Source organism: Ambystoma mexicanum, chromosome 12, assembly GCF_040938575.1.
Source record: "Ambystoma mexicanum isolate Mex_15411 chromosome 12, UKY_AmexF1_1, whole genome shotgun sequence".
Classification (NCBI taxonomy): domain Eukaryota; kingdom Metazoa; phylum Chordata; class Amphibia; order Caudata; family Ambystomatidae; genus Ambystoma; species Ambystoma mexicanum.
In genome coordinates, this window is record NC_090936.1 from 1,098,058,641 (window position 1) to 1,098,078,061 (window position 19,421).

At 43.4% G+C, this 19,421-nt stretch overlaps 1 protein-coding gene across 1 annotated transcript in view; it reads left to right on the top strand.

Annotated features, from left to right (window-relative positions):
- The window catches only part of FBH1 (F-box DNA helicase 1), a 1,469,681-nt gene that overhangs the window by 331,487 nt on the left and 1,118,773 nt on the right, over window positions 1-19,421 (top strand). The window contains exon 7 of the mRNA XM_069629653.1: window positions 11,584-11,691. Coding sequence (XP_069485754.1) covers window positions 11,584-11,691 — 108 coding nt within the window. The remainder of the gene's footprint in view (window positions 1-11,583; window positions 11,692-19,421) is intronic.

The following is a 19,421-nucleotide window of genomic DNA, read 5'->3' on the forward strand; positions in this document are numbered from 1 at the left end:
ATGCAGCACTTAAGGTGGTGTTCATTACTGGTAAAAAACACAGGAAAACATGAATGGGAGACTCAGACTCCCTTCACTGGTAATTGTAATTGTTTATTTGTAAAGCGCTTATACACAGGTGAAGTGCTACAAAGCGTTTCAAGGCGGCATGGGAACAAGGGAATACTTTCTTTTTGCAGATTTTCCATCACTGATTTCATTGGGACCCCCATGATATTGGTCTATGTCCTGGATTCTTGGTTGATATTTGAGGTAAGTAATCACTCTTAAGCTTCAAAAACACACTAAATTACAGTTGTCATTCTTAGGCCTTGAAGATTCTGAATGATCATAACAAAAAACTAGCATACTGGGCCAGAGGCATTTCACCTAATGCAAGTGCATGACAGGAGGGAATGGGGAAAGAAGGAGGAGAAGAGCATACAGTCAATAAACTATTGTGCTATGCCTAACGACTACTCAGATAGTGCAAGTGCATTACAAGTAGTGGGGAGAGAAGAGGCGGGAGAGGGAAAAAGGACATATAGGACAATAAACTACCGCCTGGCAACATTTCAGATTTATTGGTGATTGGTCGTCACTAATATGCCTATGTTCGAGTAGTTCAGGTACAACCAAGCAAGGGAGGGCAAACAGAGGGAGAACAGGACAGACAAACTTCCTACGCCTAGTGTGTTCATGGTCATGCAAGTGTGCAGACAGGAAGTGCGAGGGGGAAGTGTACCCAGTCCAGCAAGGGCCTGAGTTAAGTGCAGGGTGGTTGCCCCTCTCGAAGAGCGTATTCCGAGTGCATTTGTGCCAAGCAGAGTGCAAAGGCAAGTTCAGGACTGGAGGGGGAGCCTGGGACCTGTGAGGCTCTGGGGGTACACCAGGAGACCAGTCAACGAACTTAGCAGGTTGGGAAGAGAAAGAAGGAGGGGGCAGGAGAGAGTAGAGGAGGTTAGCAGGGGAGACAGAGAGAGAAAAAGGAAAGTTTGGAGGGGTTTCCGGAACTTAAGGAGGTCTGGTTCAAGACAGAGCGAGGCAGGGAGGCTGTTCCAGACGGAGGCACCTGCAGAGGATGGGATGGCTCACCTGCAGAGAGTTGGAGGAGGGCAGAGTGGAGGGCTCTAGAAGTATTTAGGAAGCGTGCGTTGTAGATAGTACATGCCCCAGCTCCAGAAAGTCTTTTGGATTATGCAGAGGGACTTGAACTTGATCCTTGCAGCCACAGGGAGCCAGTGCAGGAATTTCAGTGGATAAGTCTCGCGATTCTGTTCTGGATGAGTTGAAGAGCACTGTGAGTAGCAATAGGAAGATTGAGAAAAAGACTGTTGCAGTAGTCCAGTCTGGAGAGAACCAGGGCTCTGGAGACAGTGAGCCTTTGGGGGAAGGTGAGAAAAGGTAGAACGCCTTTGAGGAGGTGTAGTTTATAGTGGGACCTTTTGTAGGTGTCCTAGATGTGAGAAGAGAAGGAGAGAGTAGAGTTGAAGATGACGCCCAGATTTTTAGATTTTTTGCCTCACTGGTTGGCGAAGGCGCAGGACCAAGAGAGGCCGGCCAGAGTTAAAAGGGGAAATCGGTAGCAGGGGTCCCAATGAGGACGATCTCTGTCTTACTGGCATTAAAGCAGAGATTGTTAGCAGTACTGCAGGAGTGAATTGCGGACAGACAGTCTGGAATGAGTGAGGAGGAGGAGGTGGCCGTGGGTAGTCTGAAAGAGAGCTGTGTGTCATCCACATAACACTGAAAGTTGGAGGTGAAGGCAGAGATCTTGTGGGCCAAAGGGCCAAGTAGACATTGAAAGCCAGGGGAATAGATTGGTACCCTGGGGAGCACCACAAGTAGAGAGATTGATAGCAGAGAGAAAGGACCCAAATTCCACCTGGGAAGGACGGTCAGAGAGAAAAGAGGCTAGCCACGCCAGGGCCTGATCTGTGATGCCCAGGGTATCACAGTGACGGGAGATCAGGATCTTGTGGTTTACCGTATCGAAAGCAGAGGAGAGGTCAAGGTGAATGAGGAGAGAGGGCGAGTGAATCAAGATTTGAGAGTTGGTCTTCACTGGTGTTCAGAAGAGCCGTTTCTGTGCCTTTGGATGCTCTAAAGCCAGACTGATGGTCATGGAGACAACCAACAGATTCAGTGTGGAGGGTGAACTGTGAGATAGCTAACTTCTTCAGGCGTTTGCCCAGGAAAAGAGTGATGGAGATCGGGCAATAGTTTGCCAGAATGGAAGGGTTGGCAGAGGGTTCTTTGAGCAGAGGGTGTACAAGAGAATGCTTGAGAGAAGTGGGGAAAACTCCAGTGGCGAAGGAGAGGTTGAAGTCTGCCAAAGCTGGCGCTAGCGAGTCAATGTTGTCCTTAGGGGGCTGATCAGGGGTCCCAAAATAGATGAATTTAGTGTGTTTTTGAAGCTTCAGAGTGATTACTTACCTCAAATGTCAGCCAGGAATCCAGGACATAGACCAATATCATGGGGGTCCCAATGAAATCAGTGATGGAAAATCTGCAAAAAGAAAGATTTCTCAGTTTAGCTCTCCGATACAGAAAGGAAGCTTTTCTCCTTGCCCATGGAACCCTTTGTGCAGCACAGACAAAAACAAATGGGTATATTGTGGTTATCCGTTGAGGAGTGTGAGGAATCTAGAGACTACGTCCCATTTTCCCTCTGGGGGGGGGCGCCCCCTTTGAGGTTAGGGAGGTAAGCCCGCCCAGCAAAACCCTCCCTAGGGGTTAGAGAAAGCAGGCCTCACTGGGAGTGACTTCCCTTTAGGGGACAAGGACTCCTATTGCCATGAAGCATCTCCCTATACCCAAGCTATTATCTGCTTACATGGGAGTAACAAAATATTGCCATAACAACTGTGTTTGACTGAAGGTAATAGTGAACATTCCACATGCTTGACAACCTGTTGTGAACAATACGCCCCTTCTGAATACAAGAACAGGAGTAAAGGGGCCAACAACCCTTGAATGCAGGAGGCGAAACCCAACGCTGAGGCGAGTCTTAGAAGTGAGAACGTCAGCAAGGGGAGTAGCCGCTCAGACCAGTGGAGCTGGCTGCAGAGCGGAAGGAGGCAGACATCGGAGGGATACGCTGTATGCTAGATGTGGAAGCATGTAAGGCAAGGGGGCAGAGGCTGTGCGGAGCGAACTGGACCTGGAGGCCCGCCCACATACAGGATATGTGGCCCTGGTGCCCGCAATCAGGCGCAGAGTCCAGGGACAAAGGGAGGACTGGGTCCTCTGCTCTCAAACAGAGAGCCAGACAGAGAGATCTGAGAAGAGCGAAACACAAAGTCCGCTAGCCATCCAGTGCGGAAGAGCGGCAAGCCGTAGAGAATGCTGCCACAGTTATTGGGACGGACCATCACTGGAGCAAGCACCACAACACAGGTTGCCCTGGTTGGAGGGAAGAGAAGGGAAGAGAGAACGAGATGTGAATAGGGAAGGACTACTCTAGCCCCATCCAAGGGTTACAGGAACCTGAGAGAAGTGGGAGAATGAGACAATGAAAATGGTTCTGGGAGCCCTTGAAACCCGAGCAGCATAAACCTCTAGAAGAGTCACAGGGTCCCAAGAAAACTAAGAGAACCAGAAGCAGAGAGAGGTCATAGGAACCCTGAAGAACTAAGTGAGATATTCTGTTAGGGGAGCCCAAAGGAGCCACAGAGGCACAATAAGCAGAGTTAAAAGCAGATATCACGTGGAGCACATAGGCACACAAAAGTTGGTCAAAGTGTGGAGAGATCGACCAAGTTGGTGGAAAGGGATTAGGGAAAAAGCCCTCCACCTAAATAAGTTTGAAAGTGTTTCTTTTCCAGGAACTTGAGTGTTTTGTTTTTTTTTTGTTTGTTTACTTTGGGGAACGATGACAAACTATTTATAGACTGATGAGAATGGTTTTCTTTGAGTGGAACTTTTGTTTACTTCTAAGCCATTGGATCCAGACCCAGGAGGGACTTCTCGGACAGCTCAAGATACCTGTGTGAAGAACCAAGAGTGCAAGGCCCCCAACCTGTATGTTTTACATTTCTGCTAAGTGGTACGGCCAGTTTAGTGCCTAGGTTTAGACGGAGGACTATTTTTATTTTGGACTATAGACGAGCACCTTGGCTTAGTTTGGTTAGGAATGGAATTCCCTTTTAGTAGTGGTGACAGTGAGGCATTTTCTTTTAATCTAAATAAAACTACATTCAAACATGTCCCCTGGTCCGAGTCCTTCTTCTGGCTTTCCACAGGAGGCCGAGTGTAAACGCAATATTTTCACTGATGTTGTACTGACGGATGTAAATATCCCCACAACTTCTATACCTGCGCATTTGTTGAAACTATTTCTGTAAAATTGGGTCTTGGGTTTTGAGGTGACCACCACAAAGCCTGGGCTCATCAATGTGGTGATCAATACCAGCTGTGGAAAATGGATCTGTGCGATTTGGCCGTGGCAGAATTGTTCGCGGCGGAATTGACCGTAGTCAGTTTCACCACAAATACAATTTTACAGTGGCCAAACCCTGCAAATCTATGTGCCCATCCCCCCTAATACATCCCTTCACACCCACACTTACCTTTTGCATGTCCGCTTCCTCTCCTGACCCTGCGGCGTCAGTTCGTCCCTCTAACGCAGGTCGAATCTGACACCACAGTGTCCCATTTTCTCTTTTTTTATGTTCTTTTTTTTTGTTGCTCGCGTCAAATCCTTAGGAAGCGGGGGACACCCCTCCAACCCCTCGGGGCCATCAATACCGAACATGGGGAGCGGAGGACCCCCGCTCCCCATGTTCGGTATTGATTACCCAATTTGATCGAATCAAATCGATCGAAAGGTACTGGCCGAATTCGGACAATTGTACCATTCGATCAATTAAATTCGATCAAATTGGATAATACTGTGGAAAATAACTACTTTAGACAATCCTTGAGGGGGCAGGGGGATAAGAATATTACATACTTGGGAATGAGAATAACAAGTGCATTTGACTGTATTGGGGGTCAATGTCGGGGCCCTATTTTTAGATGATCATTTGAATTGACAAGATGCATATCCCTGGCTGCTTCATGGATAGGTGGTGTAGTGCTACTCAGAGGATTTATACAATAAATATGCTGGGTGAAAGGATGTGAATTAATCTTATCCACTGTCATTGCTCTGTGCAACCATCTAAACCATTTTTTAGTCTCTCTGCCATTAACAAAAAGGATCAGCCATTCACAAATCAGTCCAGCCCTTACTGTCATATCCCATTTTTCTGGGAAGACAAGCAACCTGAGATGTGGGTTGATTGCCCACTTCACCATAGGGAACCAAGCTGTACATCACTGGTGAGACCCAAACAGGCTGAAACCTTTCTGGTGTTACTTTTGTTTTTGTGCAGCAGGGACATGGCTTAGCAGTTTGCTATCATCCCTAACTCCCACTTGAACTTCCTCCTGCCTCCTTGACTTGCCTATGGCCTGAATTAGCACTCTGAAACCTGCTTCCTCAAAATTGCTGTTCTTCTCCCAGTGATGTTACTTGCTGATTAGTTACCCAATATAATCTCATGTCTCCTTTCTCGATTGCCCTCTTTCCTCCTCCACCTCTCATCAACATAACACAGCTCTTCATACCTGCTCCTTCTCTTGAGATGTCTTTCCTAGACACATTTTCATCTTCTTCCTCGTTTGTCCTCCACCTCCGCCACTCATGCTGATATTACTACCTCTTCTCTCCAGATCTCACAAACTCCTTCCCCTCTGTAGATGTCACCTCCTTCTCCCTCCAGCTACTGGCTCTAAATCTTCTGGTCCCCACAGCCAATTCCTTCTCTGTTGTTCTCCAATCACCCACCTTCACCAAACTCAAACCTGCCAGAATGGGCTCTCTAGGTTTTATAGGGCACCCCTCCTCCCCTTGGGTGGAACTTCTGGTTGGGGTCTGCACCTGTTTTCACTCACACATGCTTGCGATTGGGTATGGGATCGGAGTGCACCTTGGTCTGCTGCGGGCTTCCTGGGGTTGGAAACAAAGTAGAGTTGACCTGGAAGGTGAAAGTGGTTGATGATAGGAAGTGTCGTGAGTGGATGGACCTGCGCATGCACCCGTGCCGGTAAAGCAAAGGACAGCGGTCCCCAATCTGGAGAGACTTTCCTCCTAACAACACAGCCTGCAAACTACAGAATAAACTATCGCAAGGCCACAGGCTCAGGCGAAAAGGCAGGAATACATCAGGAACCAACAGGAGCTGCAGAGGTGGAAAAGTACAGGACAACACTGTTCAGATATTACTATTGAAAACCCTGAGTGCAAACAAGACCTTCCACCTCCATCTTGTAGTCCCCCACCTGATTCCAAAGGTCAAAAGTCTGATACACCTATTCGTATTCCTACCAGTTGCAGCAAATCCATAGGTCAGATGCACGTCCCCGACGCAAATGCCAACCGGCGAAAAAAGTCAACAGAAGTTAATGCAGGGAGCTGACCCGGACGGCACGAGGACGAAACTAAGGGAGATGAATGCCAAGAATCAAGGGAAAACCAATAAAGAAAACCCGGTCAGTTCAGCAAAAACCCATAAGCAATCCAGAGGCAGATGCAAGATCGAATTCCAGGTAATACACAGTTTCAAAGTCACACAGCAGACAAGGGTATCCAAGAAGCAATCCAGAGGCAGAAAAAGGTTCATAAGGAAGTTCAAAACACACCAAAGCAGCAAACCAGCAGGGGGAGCCGAGCCAATCCAGTAATAACAAGCTGAAATCTGAAAACACAGTAAATAGATCAAAGAGCAAAAAAACGCCACTCGCTGCAGAAGAAAAAAGGCAGTTGAGGAGCTTTGTGTCACCAGTGAAAGTTGCTTGAATGCGGCTAGTTATCAAACCGGTTTCCGGAAAGGAATGAGCCCCACATTAAATGCCACAATCATGGCACATTTAATTGCAGGAGCAAAAAAGAAAACTTTGAACCTCGTCTATATCGCCATGATAGATAGGACATCGACGTTTGATACTGTTGTGCGAAACCTGCTTTGGAAGAATTTGTCCGACATGGGGATCCCAAAGGTGTTATTGTATTGGTTCATTAAATTGCACTCTAAAACTTCCTACAAAATAAAAATAACAGCAGAAGGAAGTATAACCAAACCAATCAATACATTCTTGTGCTTAAAACAAGGATACAATCTGGCAGCGACTTTTTTCAATTTATATCTTTCGGATATTGATAAGAAATGGCATGAGGAAAACTTATTTTCCGTATAGGTGGGTGCTATCCAATTAAAATGGATTGTATTCGCCGATGATGACATAATCTTCGATCCAACTCCAGCAGGATTTCAATCGAAATTATGACTCTTTGAAGTTTTTGCCATGGAAAATAACTTAATTCCAAATCCCGCAAAAACGGCCATAATGAAATTCGGCCTTAACCAAAAACAGTGAAGATACCAGTGGAAAATCCAGGAATCCACAATACCTTGCATTACAAATACCATCTATCTAGGATACAATCTATCAAAACAGAATTCAATTAAGGAATGGTCCAACCTAATAAAATCTAAGTGCAGACCATTGCTATCCCAATTGAAAATGATTTATGGAAAATTCTGTAAATTTTCATTAATTCCACTTATCGATTTTTTTAACTTAAAAAATTGAAAGTGTTATCCTGTATTCACTGGACATATGTCTATGCGACATGAGTGTGATCCTAGGTCAATTACAAGGCAACCTGTTGAAGACTGCCATGCATCTTCCAATGTCCTTGCCCAATGCCATTCTAAGGCAACAAACTCGGATTAGTGGCTCTATCTAGTAGATGGAAATGGAGATTGGTCACAAATTATGCAAAAATATATTTTCCTCTAAAGAATTCCTTATATATCGATTTGAAAAAATCGTTTAGAATCGACCAACTCTGTTTCATTTGTTCTCTACTATTCTAGAATGCGGTCAATATTGAACGATTTACATATTACAGTTGATGAGGTGTATTCTCGCCCAGGTTATGCGAAGAAAAAACTATTTGAAAAGGATTGGTGCATCACCATCGAACAAATTCTCAAAATATAAAATGCACAAAGAGTAGTATGCACATATTAAGAAACGTATCCCTCGATACGACCATATTATTTTATTTCCTTGCAATCAAACAAGAACAATTTTCTTATGGTATAAATTTAATCTACATCACACTAAAGAAAGGACATTAAATTGGAAAGAAAAAATGAATAAGAGGACAAGAGGTAATTGCCGCTTGAAACAAATGAAACAATGAAACACCTGATCTTATATTGTCTGCATTTTAAACCTATCAGAACAAAATTACTGATGCAATTTGTAAATATTCACTATGAAGACTGTTTAAAATTTTTATGGGCACGAACGATGCAAGGCTCTCATAAACCGCTAACATATGCACTGGTAAGCCTTTGTAAATTTATAGCGAAAGAACTTGCTATTTATACTGTCGATTAAAAATCTGCTGTTGGGAATATGATTTAAGATGTGTGGTTTTAGGAATCTTGCTACTTTTTTTTAGAACCTATTCTCTGATTTTAATTGTGTATACTTGTCATATGTACCAGGCACTCACCTTTGTATCTAATCGTTTCTAGAGATTAGGACAAAGTATCTGACCCCTAAGGCAACTGACAATCGTGAATTAGGGTCAGTTTTGTAGAATCTTATTATAATACAATGTAATGTAAAGTAATTAAATTTAATGTGTGTTTTACAAAGTTTTAATCGAGTTGTAAATAAAGCGAAAAGAAAAATTATGATGTTTGATGTTAATATGTATTTTGATAAATTTTGTAAAGGTTCTTTCTTTTTGTAACTGAACCAAAAACAAATAAAAAAATAAATGCGGCTTGTTTCGGGTGATGTGGTGCGTGAAAACCACGTAATGAATTGCACAGCCTGCTGGGAAGTGTCGTGCACGTCATGCTACAGGAAAGCAGTGATGTTAATGCTGTGTGAGCTGCTAACGTGTGCGCATAGACAGGAGGGGGAAGAAGTGCAGACATGCCGCTGACGGCGTGCCCAACACGACCATTGAAGCAGGAGCTAGGTGAGATGCCACACCCAAACCCAAAGAGGACGCTGGCATAGGACCAAGGGGAGGAGGTGAGTCCTGACAGGTAGGTAGTTTGGAAAGACATCTCAAGAAGAGGAGAGTGATGGTGAAGAGCTGTGTTATGTTGATGAAAGGTGGAGGAGGAAATGGGACTGAGATTTTATTGAGGAACCAATTCAGTGCGATTGAAACCTGAAAGATGATCTAACAGTTGGACGTGGCTTGTTCCAGAGAGCCCGCTCAGGCTGTAGGCAAGAGAAGGAGGAGCATCCAATGGGTGTTAGGCAGGCTAGTGACAGCTCAGACTGGTTGGGTTGACCTACCAGAAAGAAAGGCTTGTAGGGAGAGATCCCCATGCTTCTCTTGACTCACCATTACACTGTTATAGAGGAGACCTGCAAATGTCTTCTAGAAACCCAGAGTCCGGCTTGGCTGCCATTTTAGGGTCCACCTTGCCTTCTCTGATCTTCCTCCATGTGCCTTTGTTGATGAGAACCCCTGCATATGATACTGGAAAGGGACTAGGTAAACATGTTCTGCTCTTCTGTTTAGTGAATAATCTTTGTGCTTTGGAAAACTGCATCATCAGCAGAGAAACATTCTTAACAACTTTGTTTGTCCTTTGACACGTTCCCCAGTCAGAAAGCCATTGGTTGTGACATTCTGTCCGTGGGATTCCCTAATTCAATGAATGTTTCTTTTAAGGTGTGAAATGACTTCCCTAATGTTCTTCTAATGAAGTTGTAACAATGCAACAACACACACATGCACTGTCTAGTGAATGGTAACATGTTCCCCTAAAGGAAAAGGCAGCTTTTTCTACACTGGAGGTTTGTTTAAATTGATCTGATGGCGCTCTCAACTGGGGAAGGGGTGCTGTATCAGGAACCTGTAGGTTATTCCAAGCATTTTGATTGGTGATTTAACTTACCCTTAAAGCTGGTCTGCCATGATGGGTTAGTAGATAGGGTGGGGGCCGGGCACTGGACTCTTCAGACAGTCTGGGTTGAGTTAATGTGACTGGTCCACTACAAAACAGCGACCCTGGGAGGATGACTTTTTCATCCTATGCATTTCACACTGGGCCCCCTGAGCCACACTACCAGCAATCCTCCAGGAAAGGGACTTGGTCACAGAGGAACGTTCTGTTGCAGGCCCTAGGGGTATACATATAAACCTGGCCCAAATGCTCACTTACATTCATGAAAACTCTATAATGAACCCACATTGAACATCTTGGACAAATGGGCATTAAAGAGGAGCCTAGCATTCTTCCTGGGCCCATTCATCCAATCTTTAGCAACATTGCCGTCACCCCTCCAATGGGACTGAAGTTTTCATAAAAAGGAATAGAACTGAATGAGGACTGCCTTTACTTGTCAGCAGCAATTAAACTGGGTCATTGGTTAATTTTAAAACTGACTTGGAATTAGGGGAAAGGGAGAGGGTCTACTATTTCCAGCTATGACAATAGTCAACACATAGCTTCATGAAAGAGGGCACACTTAGATTTCCAATGTGGTGTGAGTGCTGGGCATTTATGACACTTATAGAAATAATTGACCACTGCCTTCTCGAGGAACCTGGGGGACAAGTGACCGAAGCAAATTAAATAAATTACGTAAACTGGCCTAAAAAAAGAGTGATCAGATGGAATGAGGAATTGGGTGTGGACCTGCCTAACCAGGAGTGAGGGATTGGTGTGGTCAAAGTCTACATCTTCATGTAGAAGTGACTATTTAATGAATTTTGTTAAAATCATACTGCACTAGTACTTTATCCCTGTGATGCTCCTGAACATCGACCCACTGATACCAGATGAACTGCGGTGGAATTCTGGGTACATTAAGTTGTATCTTATTCACTTAACACAAGCTGCGACCAAACATTGAAATTCCGAAGTAATTCTGCTGGGTTGGCTGATTAAGGAAACCTGCTCGCTGTTCTCTGCCTTGAGTCGAATACACTTCTTTCTACTGGCAGCAGTTATATTGTCAGTCATAGCATTTGGGGATGAACAAGAAACTTGCAATTAACGCATGGCCCACTCATGGTCTACAAGACTAGCTGAAATAGTTCATGGATACCCATGAATCATTCTTACAATGCATAGCCAAAACTAACCTGCCTCTAAAGTACCCATCTTGAATGATGTCACTGAGCCCATTTGTGGACCAATTGCTCACTCCTCTGTGTGTTCCTAAGAAATATTCATTTAAAGGGACTTGAACAAACTGTAATTTAATACAGCTACAGAGCTTGATTGATGGGGAGAAAAGAGAAGGAAGCTGCGTTTGGAACATTCAGTAATTAATTCTCTTGCGCATGCTCATTCTATACTGGTTGTTGTAAAATGTGAATCCTAATATATGGATTTAAAAGTAAAAAAATTAATTGTGGATGTGTACATTTGAAATGCTTGGTATTCACTAAAAGAATATGCTGTGAAATCATAAAGGTTACAAACCAAACATGTTAAAACATTAATGTGTATCCTTAAAAAGCTTTTTCTTTTCTATATCAATAACCTGTTTGTCTTCTTTTAGAATACACTACAGCATTTTCTACTGCTTGAATCAGTTTGAGAACTCAAACTCTGTCAGTGGAACTACAGAGAGCAAAATACTTAGCTATCAAGGAGACGCTTGGGCCAGGTAAATATGTGTGTCTTCAACTGGTCGATTACCAGACGCTGCCTTAACTCTGTTATTCAGTATCTGCTATTATTCAAGCAAAACTATTATTTTGTAGTAAACAGTCATGCTGCTTTCAGAGAGGTCTTTGCTTAAATAACTGCCTGTCAGATTTGTTTTTAATAGTGTACATTGACATCCCGCGTCAGGTCCCAACTTCAGTTGCTAAAAAAGAGGAAAAGGTAGAGGGAAGATAAGATAATAAAAAATAAAAAAAATGCTAATAAAAAGGTGCATGAAAATGTTGGCCGGAGCAGAACATGCTCCCAGGGCTATACCCACCTTTTGTTTATAAAACGTGCCATTGAACTGAAACACATTCTCAAGAGCAAATATTAAGTTCTTTCAGCATCTGTGTTCATACAAAGATGCAGACTTGCCCCTAAAGCTGCCAAATATGGCCTTTGTCTATTTCCAATTCTTTGAATGTCTGTAGCACATGCATGGTGTCCGTATATATGTCGGTGTGTGTACAACCTCAGGGATCAGGCATTCATTGATATACTATGACAAGGGCTTGGTCAGCATGCCTTTTCCTCTCATAATTGGCCTGTCTTCAGGGATTAGTTCATACTCCTTATGTATTTTAGGGAGAAAATACATTGTTGGTATTATAAGATGTTCGACAACCAAAAATAATTTTTCAGCATCCATCAAGAGCCCCTTCTATGCCATTTCAAGGTAAGTTGAATCGTAGATGATACAATGCTTCTGGTTGGATTCGATGGTAGAGTAAATATAGCAGCCAGGTATATTCAAATGATTCTGCGCCATTTGTATGTAGTCTACTTTGTCTAAAATTACTACATTTCCTACTTTATTAGACTCTTCGATAGTAAGAGATGTGTTGGCTAATACGTTTTTTTAGAGCCATCGATTCAGAGATCGTGAGGTTAAAGCATTTCTTACACCTTTTGCTGTCTGCTGTTGCATGTATGCCTCTGATAACAGCATTATAGAAGGTATTAATCACGTTTTTGCCAGAAAACACAGTAGTGAAACTGAATTTGCTGGTTAGTTCTTTAATATCCATATTCTGCTGTTCTATATTTATGCATGTGTAGACAACATAGTTTGCATGGATATACCAGATGGAGGCGATTGAATTTCCGGTGTTAAATAATTTTTAACTTGCGTTGCAAAAAACTTTTTTCACTTTCATTTGCGTACAAATTTAAACACATCAATTTGAATGTCAACGTAATTATTAAAAGGTAAAGGTGCAAATGACAAACCCTTATTCAGTACAGCAGTTTTCTCTGGCGACAGCTGGTAAGTAGACAGATTGTGTACTAGATTGGTGATCTGCTCTGATTCAATTGCTGCTGTTGTGAAGCTCGAGTGACTGTTGGAGTGACGAGTTGGTAGTGGGTTTTCCCACCCCTAGTGCCCCTGAATGTGTGCCTGGTGTTGTAATATTGGTAGCCACAGGGTCTTGAAACCTGACTTGTTTTTGGATTTGTTTGCCTCTGATTTCCTCTTTTGAAGCAACGTATTTGCTCCAAAAAAGTCAAAGCAGTGGGTACTTCTTCATTCCTAGCTCCACTAGTAGGTATTAGAGCAGGGTCAATTGTACTGGCTGCTTTGGTGACTGGGTCGCTTTCTATATCAGAACTAGCTAGTGATGATATTGCACTGCTAGCCCTAGATGTTGGCAATTCATCATACTTGGGTTGGTATGTGTAGACCCTGTCATCCCTATAGTCCCGGTCATCCCTAGAAAATTTCCGGTATTTCCGTATCTTGGTCTCATCCTAATGCAGTCGAAGATTAGAATGCATTCTTAAAGTTTTGTTCTTTGGGAGAATCAATTGCTTCGATCTCTTGTTTGAGAGAATCTATTTGTATAATGATGCGTGATTGTTCATGTTCAGCATGCTCAGTAAGCAGCATGATCATATTATTGGAACTAGTAGATAGATTTTCCTCCCATTGGGTTGCTAGATCACTGTCCAGGGGATTTTCAAAGACTGGTAATATAAGTATTCAAAGGCCCTGTGGGATCTTGTTCTGCTCTAAGTAATGTTTTAGTGTCGTTATCTCCCAAGACCTATTAATTTCCCTGATACTCAATCTTTCTAGTCTCAAAAACCAGTGTCGTAGATCCTCATTTTGAGAGGTCATCCGTTTAAAGGGATTCAACGTGGATCCCTGGGGGGAAAAAGAGCTTTAATGTCATTATGAGTCAAAAGGTATTCTGCAACATGAGGCATTGCCAATAGTTAATAATACTATTTAGTTTGGACAGCTGTTGTGGTTCACTGCTGAAGAACAGACACATTCTTGTGGGGCATAAGACTGGAACCCTAAGCCCTTGTCAGGTCTGTGACCATTATGAAAAGTTTAGAAATATGTTTGGGTTTGCAACTCTGGTAATAGTAAAGTGTAACTGCTGTTGGTAGTTGTGTCAGACTGGATCTTCTGCCCAGGGGATCCAAGTAGGACTAACTAATCAGAAAACTACACAACCACATTTTGCAAGTACAGTTTGTGAGATTTTTATCAAGTTTAATAGAATTCAATTCAACCGACACATGTTTCAACCACAGGTCTCAAGTTTAGGCTTGCACAAAGTTTTTTAACCATACCAGTACTACTATTCTAGGTTATTAGGCAACTACTGTTGAGGAGTCCGATGGGTTACTAAGAAAAAATAATAGCCTTTATCAGAAAAATCAACGGGATGTACAGATAGAGCTTCATTTAGGTACCCAGGCAAATACTAAGGTTTTGCAGTGTAAGGGATCTGTTATTGAACCTCTGATTTCTAACCTGCCAAATGTTTGTGAGGATTTGTTAGAATCGGCTACGATTCAAAACGTCCCGCTAGACAATGAAAATTATTTCATAGTAGTCCCCTCCGGGTCAGATTCTGTTGAGCTTGTGAATGAGATTAATTTGAGTCAATTACCTAATGAAAACAAGGATTCCGATCGGCATACTTTTAGGGGGAAGAAATCAAAATTTAAAGGTGGTAATCAGAAAAGGTTTCAGAAGAAACAAAAGGACATTAGACGATTCTTTTTAGGTGACATCAAAACTGCTTCTGCTGCAGCCCATGAGGCAGTGCCAGAAGTATTGGGTGGGTTGGCTGATAATAGTGCCCAAGGGTCCAATATTCCTCAGAGGAGTCCAAGTTTGTGGGTGGATTCAGAATCCCCCATCTTGGCTGCTTCTAAACAGTCTATTTCAGTGCAAGTAGGAACAGATTATGATTTGGGTAGTACATATGGTTTGGGAGAGTGTTATTTATCCACCAATATTGGACAAGCTTCATCCATGGAGAGAAAAGTGGGATTTGAGGGTAATTCACTGGTTCTAAGAAATCTGAAACAGTAGAGTGTGGTCTCTGTGATAGGTGATGAAATCTCATGTGCCGTCACTGTTGTATCGTGCCTGTCCCTGGTGATGTAGCTGGTGATGTAGTGTGGAATGTTTATGTGTGGATGAGAGAGTTCTGAGTGAGTGTTCTATTCAGAGACGGTTACAGCTGGCTGGCCCGGGGTGATGGGAGCCGGTGTTCTGTCCAACATTACTAATGTCCTTAATGTCCTCATGTGGAACTGTAACTGTTAAGATGGAATAAACTTACATGAAGTAAACATAAAGAGCATGGAACCTGCTTTTTAACAATGGCGACGAGGATGGGATGCCAAAAGCTCAAGGACTGAGGACCCTGCTGCGGGGGGTGCAGGAAGGACAAGCTGATGGAGATGGACAACACCGCCCCCAGAAACTGTAAGTCCCATCACCCAGGGGCCCAAGGGGTCGTCAGGAAGAAGCCCTGACATGATCCCCAGAGTGCAAGGGGAGCCGGAGGGAGAAAGCCCCATTGTTGTTTGGGACCCAGGAGGATGTCAAGGAAAAGCCCAGACGTGCTCCCCCTGGGTGCATGATGGCAGAATGCCTCATTGTTGGTGGGACCAGGTCAATGCCCCACCCTTTTCATGTGGATTAGCGCTTAATGGTCCAGAGGGGGAGGATGCGGCAATTAGAGCACAGGAGCGAAGCAGCGCCTATTAGATAAGAAGCTGATTGCAACGTCCCATAAAGTAAAGGAAGGAATTTGGCTTGTGGACGGAATTAGCAACAATCTTAGCAGTATAACTCGTTGAATGAAGTTAAAAGTTCTATGCGCTATGAAATTGTGCCATTCCTAAACCGCCCTGTGCCTTGGTGGGACTGTTACTACGCCGGGATTGATGGTGTGTGGAAGGGCGGATGTGCGACCGTTTGCCAGCAGGAGATGTGTTCTGCTCCGTCGCTGAGGTCGACTGGTGACGTCACTAAGAATGCAGCTGGTGATGGCGATGGATAGAACCCCATGGGATGTCTTGGCATGGATGGCCGTTGCGTTCACAATGCTATTTTCGAATGTGTCTTGGCCAAGGAACACAATCTACGCGTTCCGTGTTACGGGAACTTTCAAGTAAAGGACCCATAGGACGTCGCAGAACGTGACCAGGAAGCCCTTTGCCCCGGTACCCGTGAAGCATTAGAGGCACGTCAGCAAACTCAAGGCCGTGCTGTGTTGGATTACAGCAAATGTGGGTCACGCGGTGAGATGTCTCGCATTCAGAGAGGCGTAATTGCCTCTTGCGGTCGTGCTATGGACTATGGTGGGCAACATTACGGAACAGTAATAATACGCTACGGGACAGTGGAGCTCGAGTTTACGTGTAAAGCTCTTGACTGAACACTGAGCGTACGAGGGATACAGTCACCTGTGATTGATATCGTTCAGCCTTGGATGGTGAGGTGCAATGGAGCCGCCGACGGATAGGACAATAAGGGAAGTTCTGCTACTTCTCATGTGTTACTATTTGACATAGTAAAGATTTACATGGGAAGTTCTGCTACTTCTCATGTGTTACTATTTGACATAGTAAAGATTTACAGGGTTGTGTTTGCTATAGTTTGTTCATGCATTGAGTTTTGAGTAGCAATCTCTTTACATTGTAGAGTTTGGGAGAAAGGTTATACACTAGTGAATGTATTTTGAATAGATTGGGTTTGGACAACAGTTGCAAGGTTTATTATATTTTGTGTGGTTTAAATGCTTGTATGTATCGCTTTAACACTTTTGAGGATTTGCAGGTTATATTATAAATGGACACTATAGATTAAACTGCACTTTGGTTTGCCAAGATTTATAGTGTGGAGATGTGCGAAAGATGCAACTGTCAATGTTTCTTTTGGTGCAAGATTGGACTAGAAACTTAACCATTTTGAGGAATTGCAGATTTGGAGTGGAGTGCAACCGCACATATGGAGTTCTTCTTGCAAAAAGAAGTTACTATGTTGGTCATGTAGATATCGATATGTTTCTATGGGATGGATAAACTAACATTTTTTTGTAGGATTTGCAGCGGTTAGAGTTGCATAGAGCAACATGGACTGGTAGGAATTTCTTTACAGCCCAAATGGCTATGGACATTTGGGTTGTGATGGTGCCTAGTAATGGCTATGGACTTTTAAGTCCATCATAGTGTGGATTTGGTGTTTTGCTTCATTTATAGCGGAATATGGTTGTGGCATTTCATAATTTTTTTGAATGCATGTTATCAATCTGACTCATGAAATATTGTATATAAAATGCAATTTCTGTATGTGGATGGGGAGAGAGTCAGGGAGAGCTGGGTAATGGATACAACTCACAGCATGGGTTATGCGTGATGTTCTGTTTTTAGACATGTTGTTAATTCATGGGTAAAGTGTGCTTGGTATGGTTTGGAATATGTTGGGTTGTGCCATGATGCGGCGTGCTCATGTTAGGTTATTGGTAAAAGTTGAACTCCTAGGATGTAGTTCTAGAGCGGGGTAGCGCCCATGCTTTTGCAGTACAGGAGAATGCTGTTTTTTTTAATTTTGGATTTGGGTTTGGTTGATGAGTCCATCTCATCTGCTAAGTAAAGTTTGAACAACTATGTTGGTTGTTTTAAAGGGAGGTAGCGCCTTCTCTAAGGTTTCTTAACCTTCTCATCATATTGGACTGAGGTAGCTGATGTGGAAGGGGTAGCTGGGGACGCCTAGTGATGACCTGGTGACGGTGAGAGTGGTATGTCCATAGATGGTGAGTAAATGATTTTCTATGTTACTTGTGTTTCTTATTGTGGATTTTGTCTTACCTTTTGGTTTCAACTGTTTGATTTGAGTCAGGATGTCATTCTGGCTAAATATACTGTTTCAGTTTTTACCAGTTTCTGATGTTAAATTGGGAGTACGTGGCCACTGCTCTCAATGCGTTGGAGGGATTGTACATCTTGGTATGGTGCGGAGTGTATGCTGTTGAGCATATGGGTGTTTTTGTTGGTTTGAGAGGTGTTTAGTGTTTCCATTCAGTACTCCCTATGGGTGTGAAGTTGTGGTTGATGTTTTGGAGACTTTGAGGTTTTAGTTCTCTAGAGTGGCAGTCTAGAGGCCTGCTGGAGATTCCAGGGTGGCAGCCTGGACACCCGCATTGTTGTAGGCGGGGGCAGGTGGTAGGAGGCGAAGCAGTTGTATGGTGGTTAGGAATGTAGGTGATGTAGCCCAGTTCAGGGTCGGTCAGGCCTGGGGTGAGAGCCCAGTGGTTTGTTTGTGGCAGGAACAGACTGATGGATGATGGTACTTTTGAGAGGGTTTTTGGTTTGTCAGGGTGTGATGATTCTGCTGGTTGGGTTTGGCTGTGGGAGTTGTCCGTTTTCAAGTGAGTGTCTTGTATGTCTGTCCTTGGTAGGTGGTAGTTTTGTTGTGGTGTGTGACTTGTTTCGTGCAGGTCAGGTTTGTAAAGGAGGGAGGTGTGTTGTATCGTGCCTGTCCCTGGTGATGTAGCTGGTGATGTAGTGTGGAATGTTTATGTGTGGATGAGAGAGTTCTGAGTGAGTGTTCTATTCAGAGACGGTTACAGCTGGCTGGCCCGGGGTGATGGGAGCCGGTGTTCTGTCCAACATTACTAATGTCCTTAATGTCCTCATGTGGAACTGTAACTGTTAAGATGGAATAAACTTACATGAAGTAAACATAAAGAGCATGGAACCTGCTTTTTAACAGTCACCTTAAGAGTGAAGTTTTCCACAATGTTTAGAGATGAGGTTAAGTTACCTATGAATGAAAGTAAGATCATGGATTTACTGGGTAGTATTTCATCTCTAGTGTAGCAACATCAGCAGATATTAAGTGGGTGGAGCTTGGTGATATAGAACTTTTTAATACATGTACTGTGCATTTGTATTCATTTGTGTGGTCTAAGGTCATGAAAGTTTATGAAGACATATTGAAGTGTGGCTATGATACCACGCTGGTACACCAGCATATCACAAAGCACTCACGAACAACCCAGGAATCTCATGTTTCTGGGTTGGATAAAAAAACGTTTGAATCTTCGCTGTACCGTGGGAAGTTCTGGACAGAGGAGGATCTCCATTGATGAGGAGAGACGTGAGGCTGAGGTCTCTTGGAATTGGTTACCAGCAACGCTGTCCAATATAAAGGCGAAAGACCAGGTTTCTAATCCTTCTTTTGTTACTTTTCCTAATTGGAACACTAGGTGTTCTAATGATTTTATGAAGGCTCAGATTTCTTTTAAGATTAAAAAATATGATTTTATATTCCTACAAGAGACCTTGCTGACTGAACCAATTACAATTGGCGGATTTATGGTGTTTACTCGTAATGCCCAGAAGGGTCCCAGAGGCTGGCCATCTGCTGGC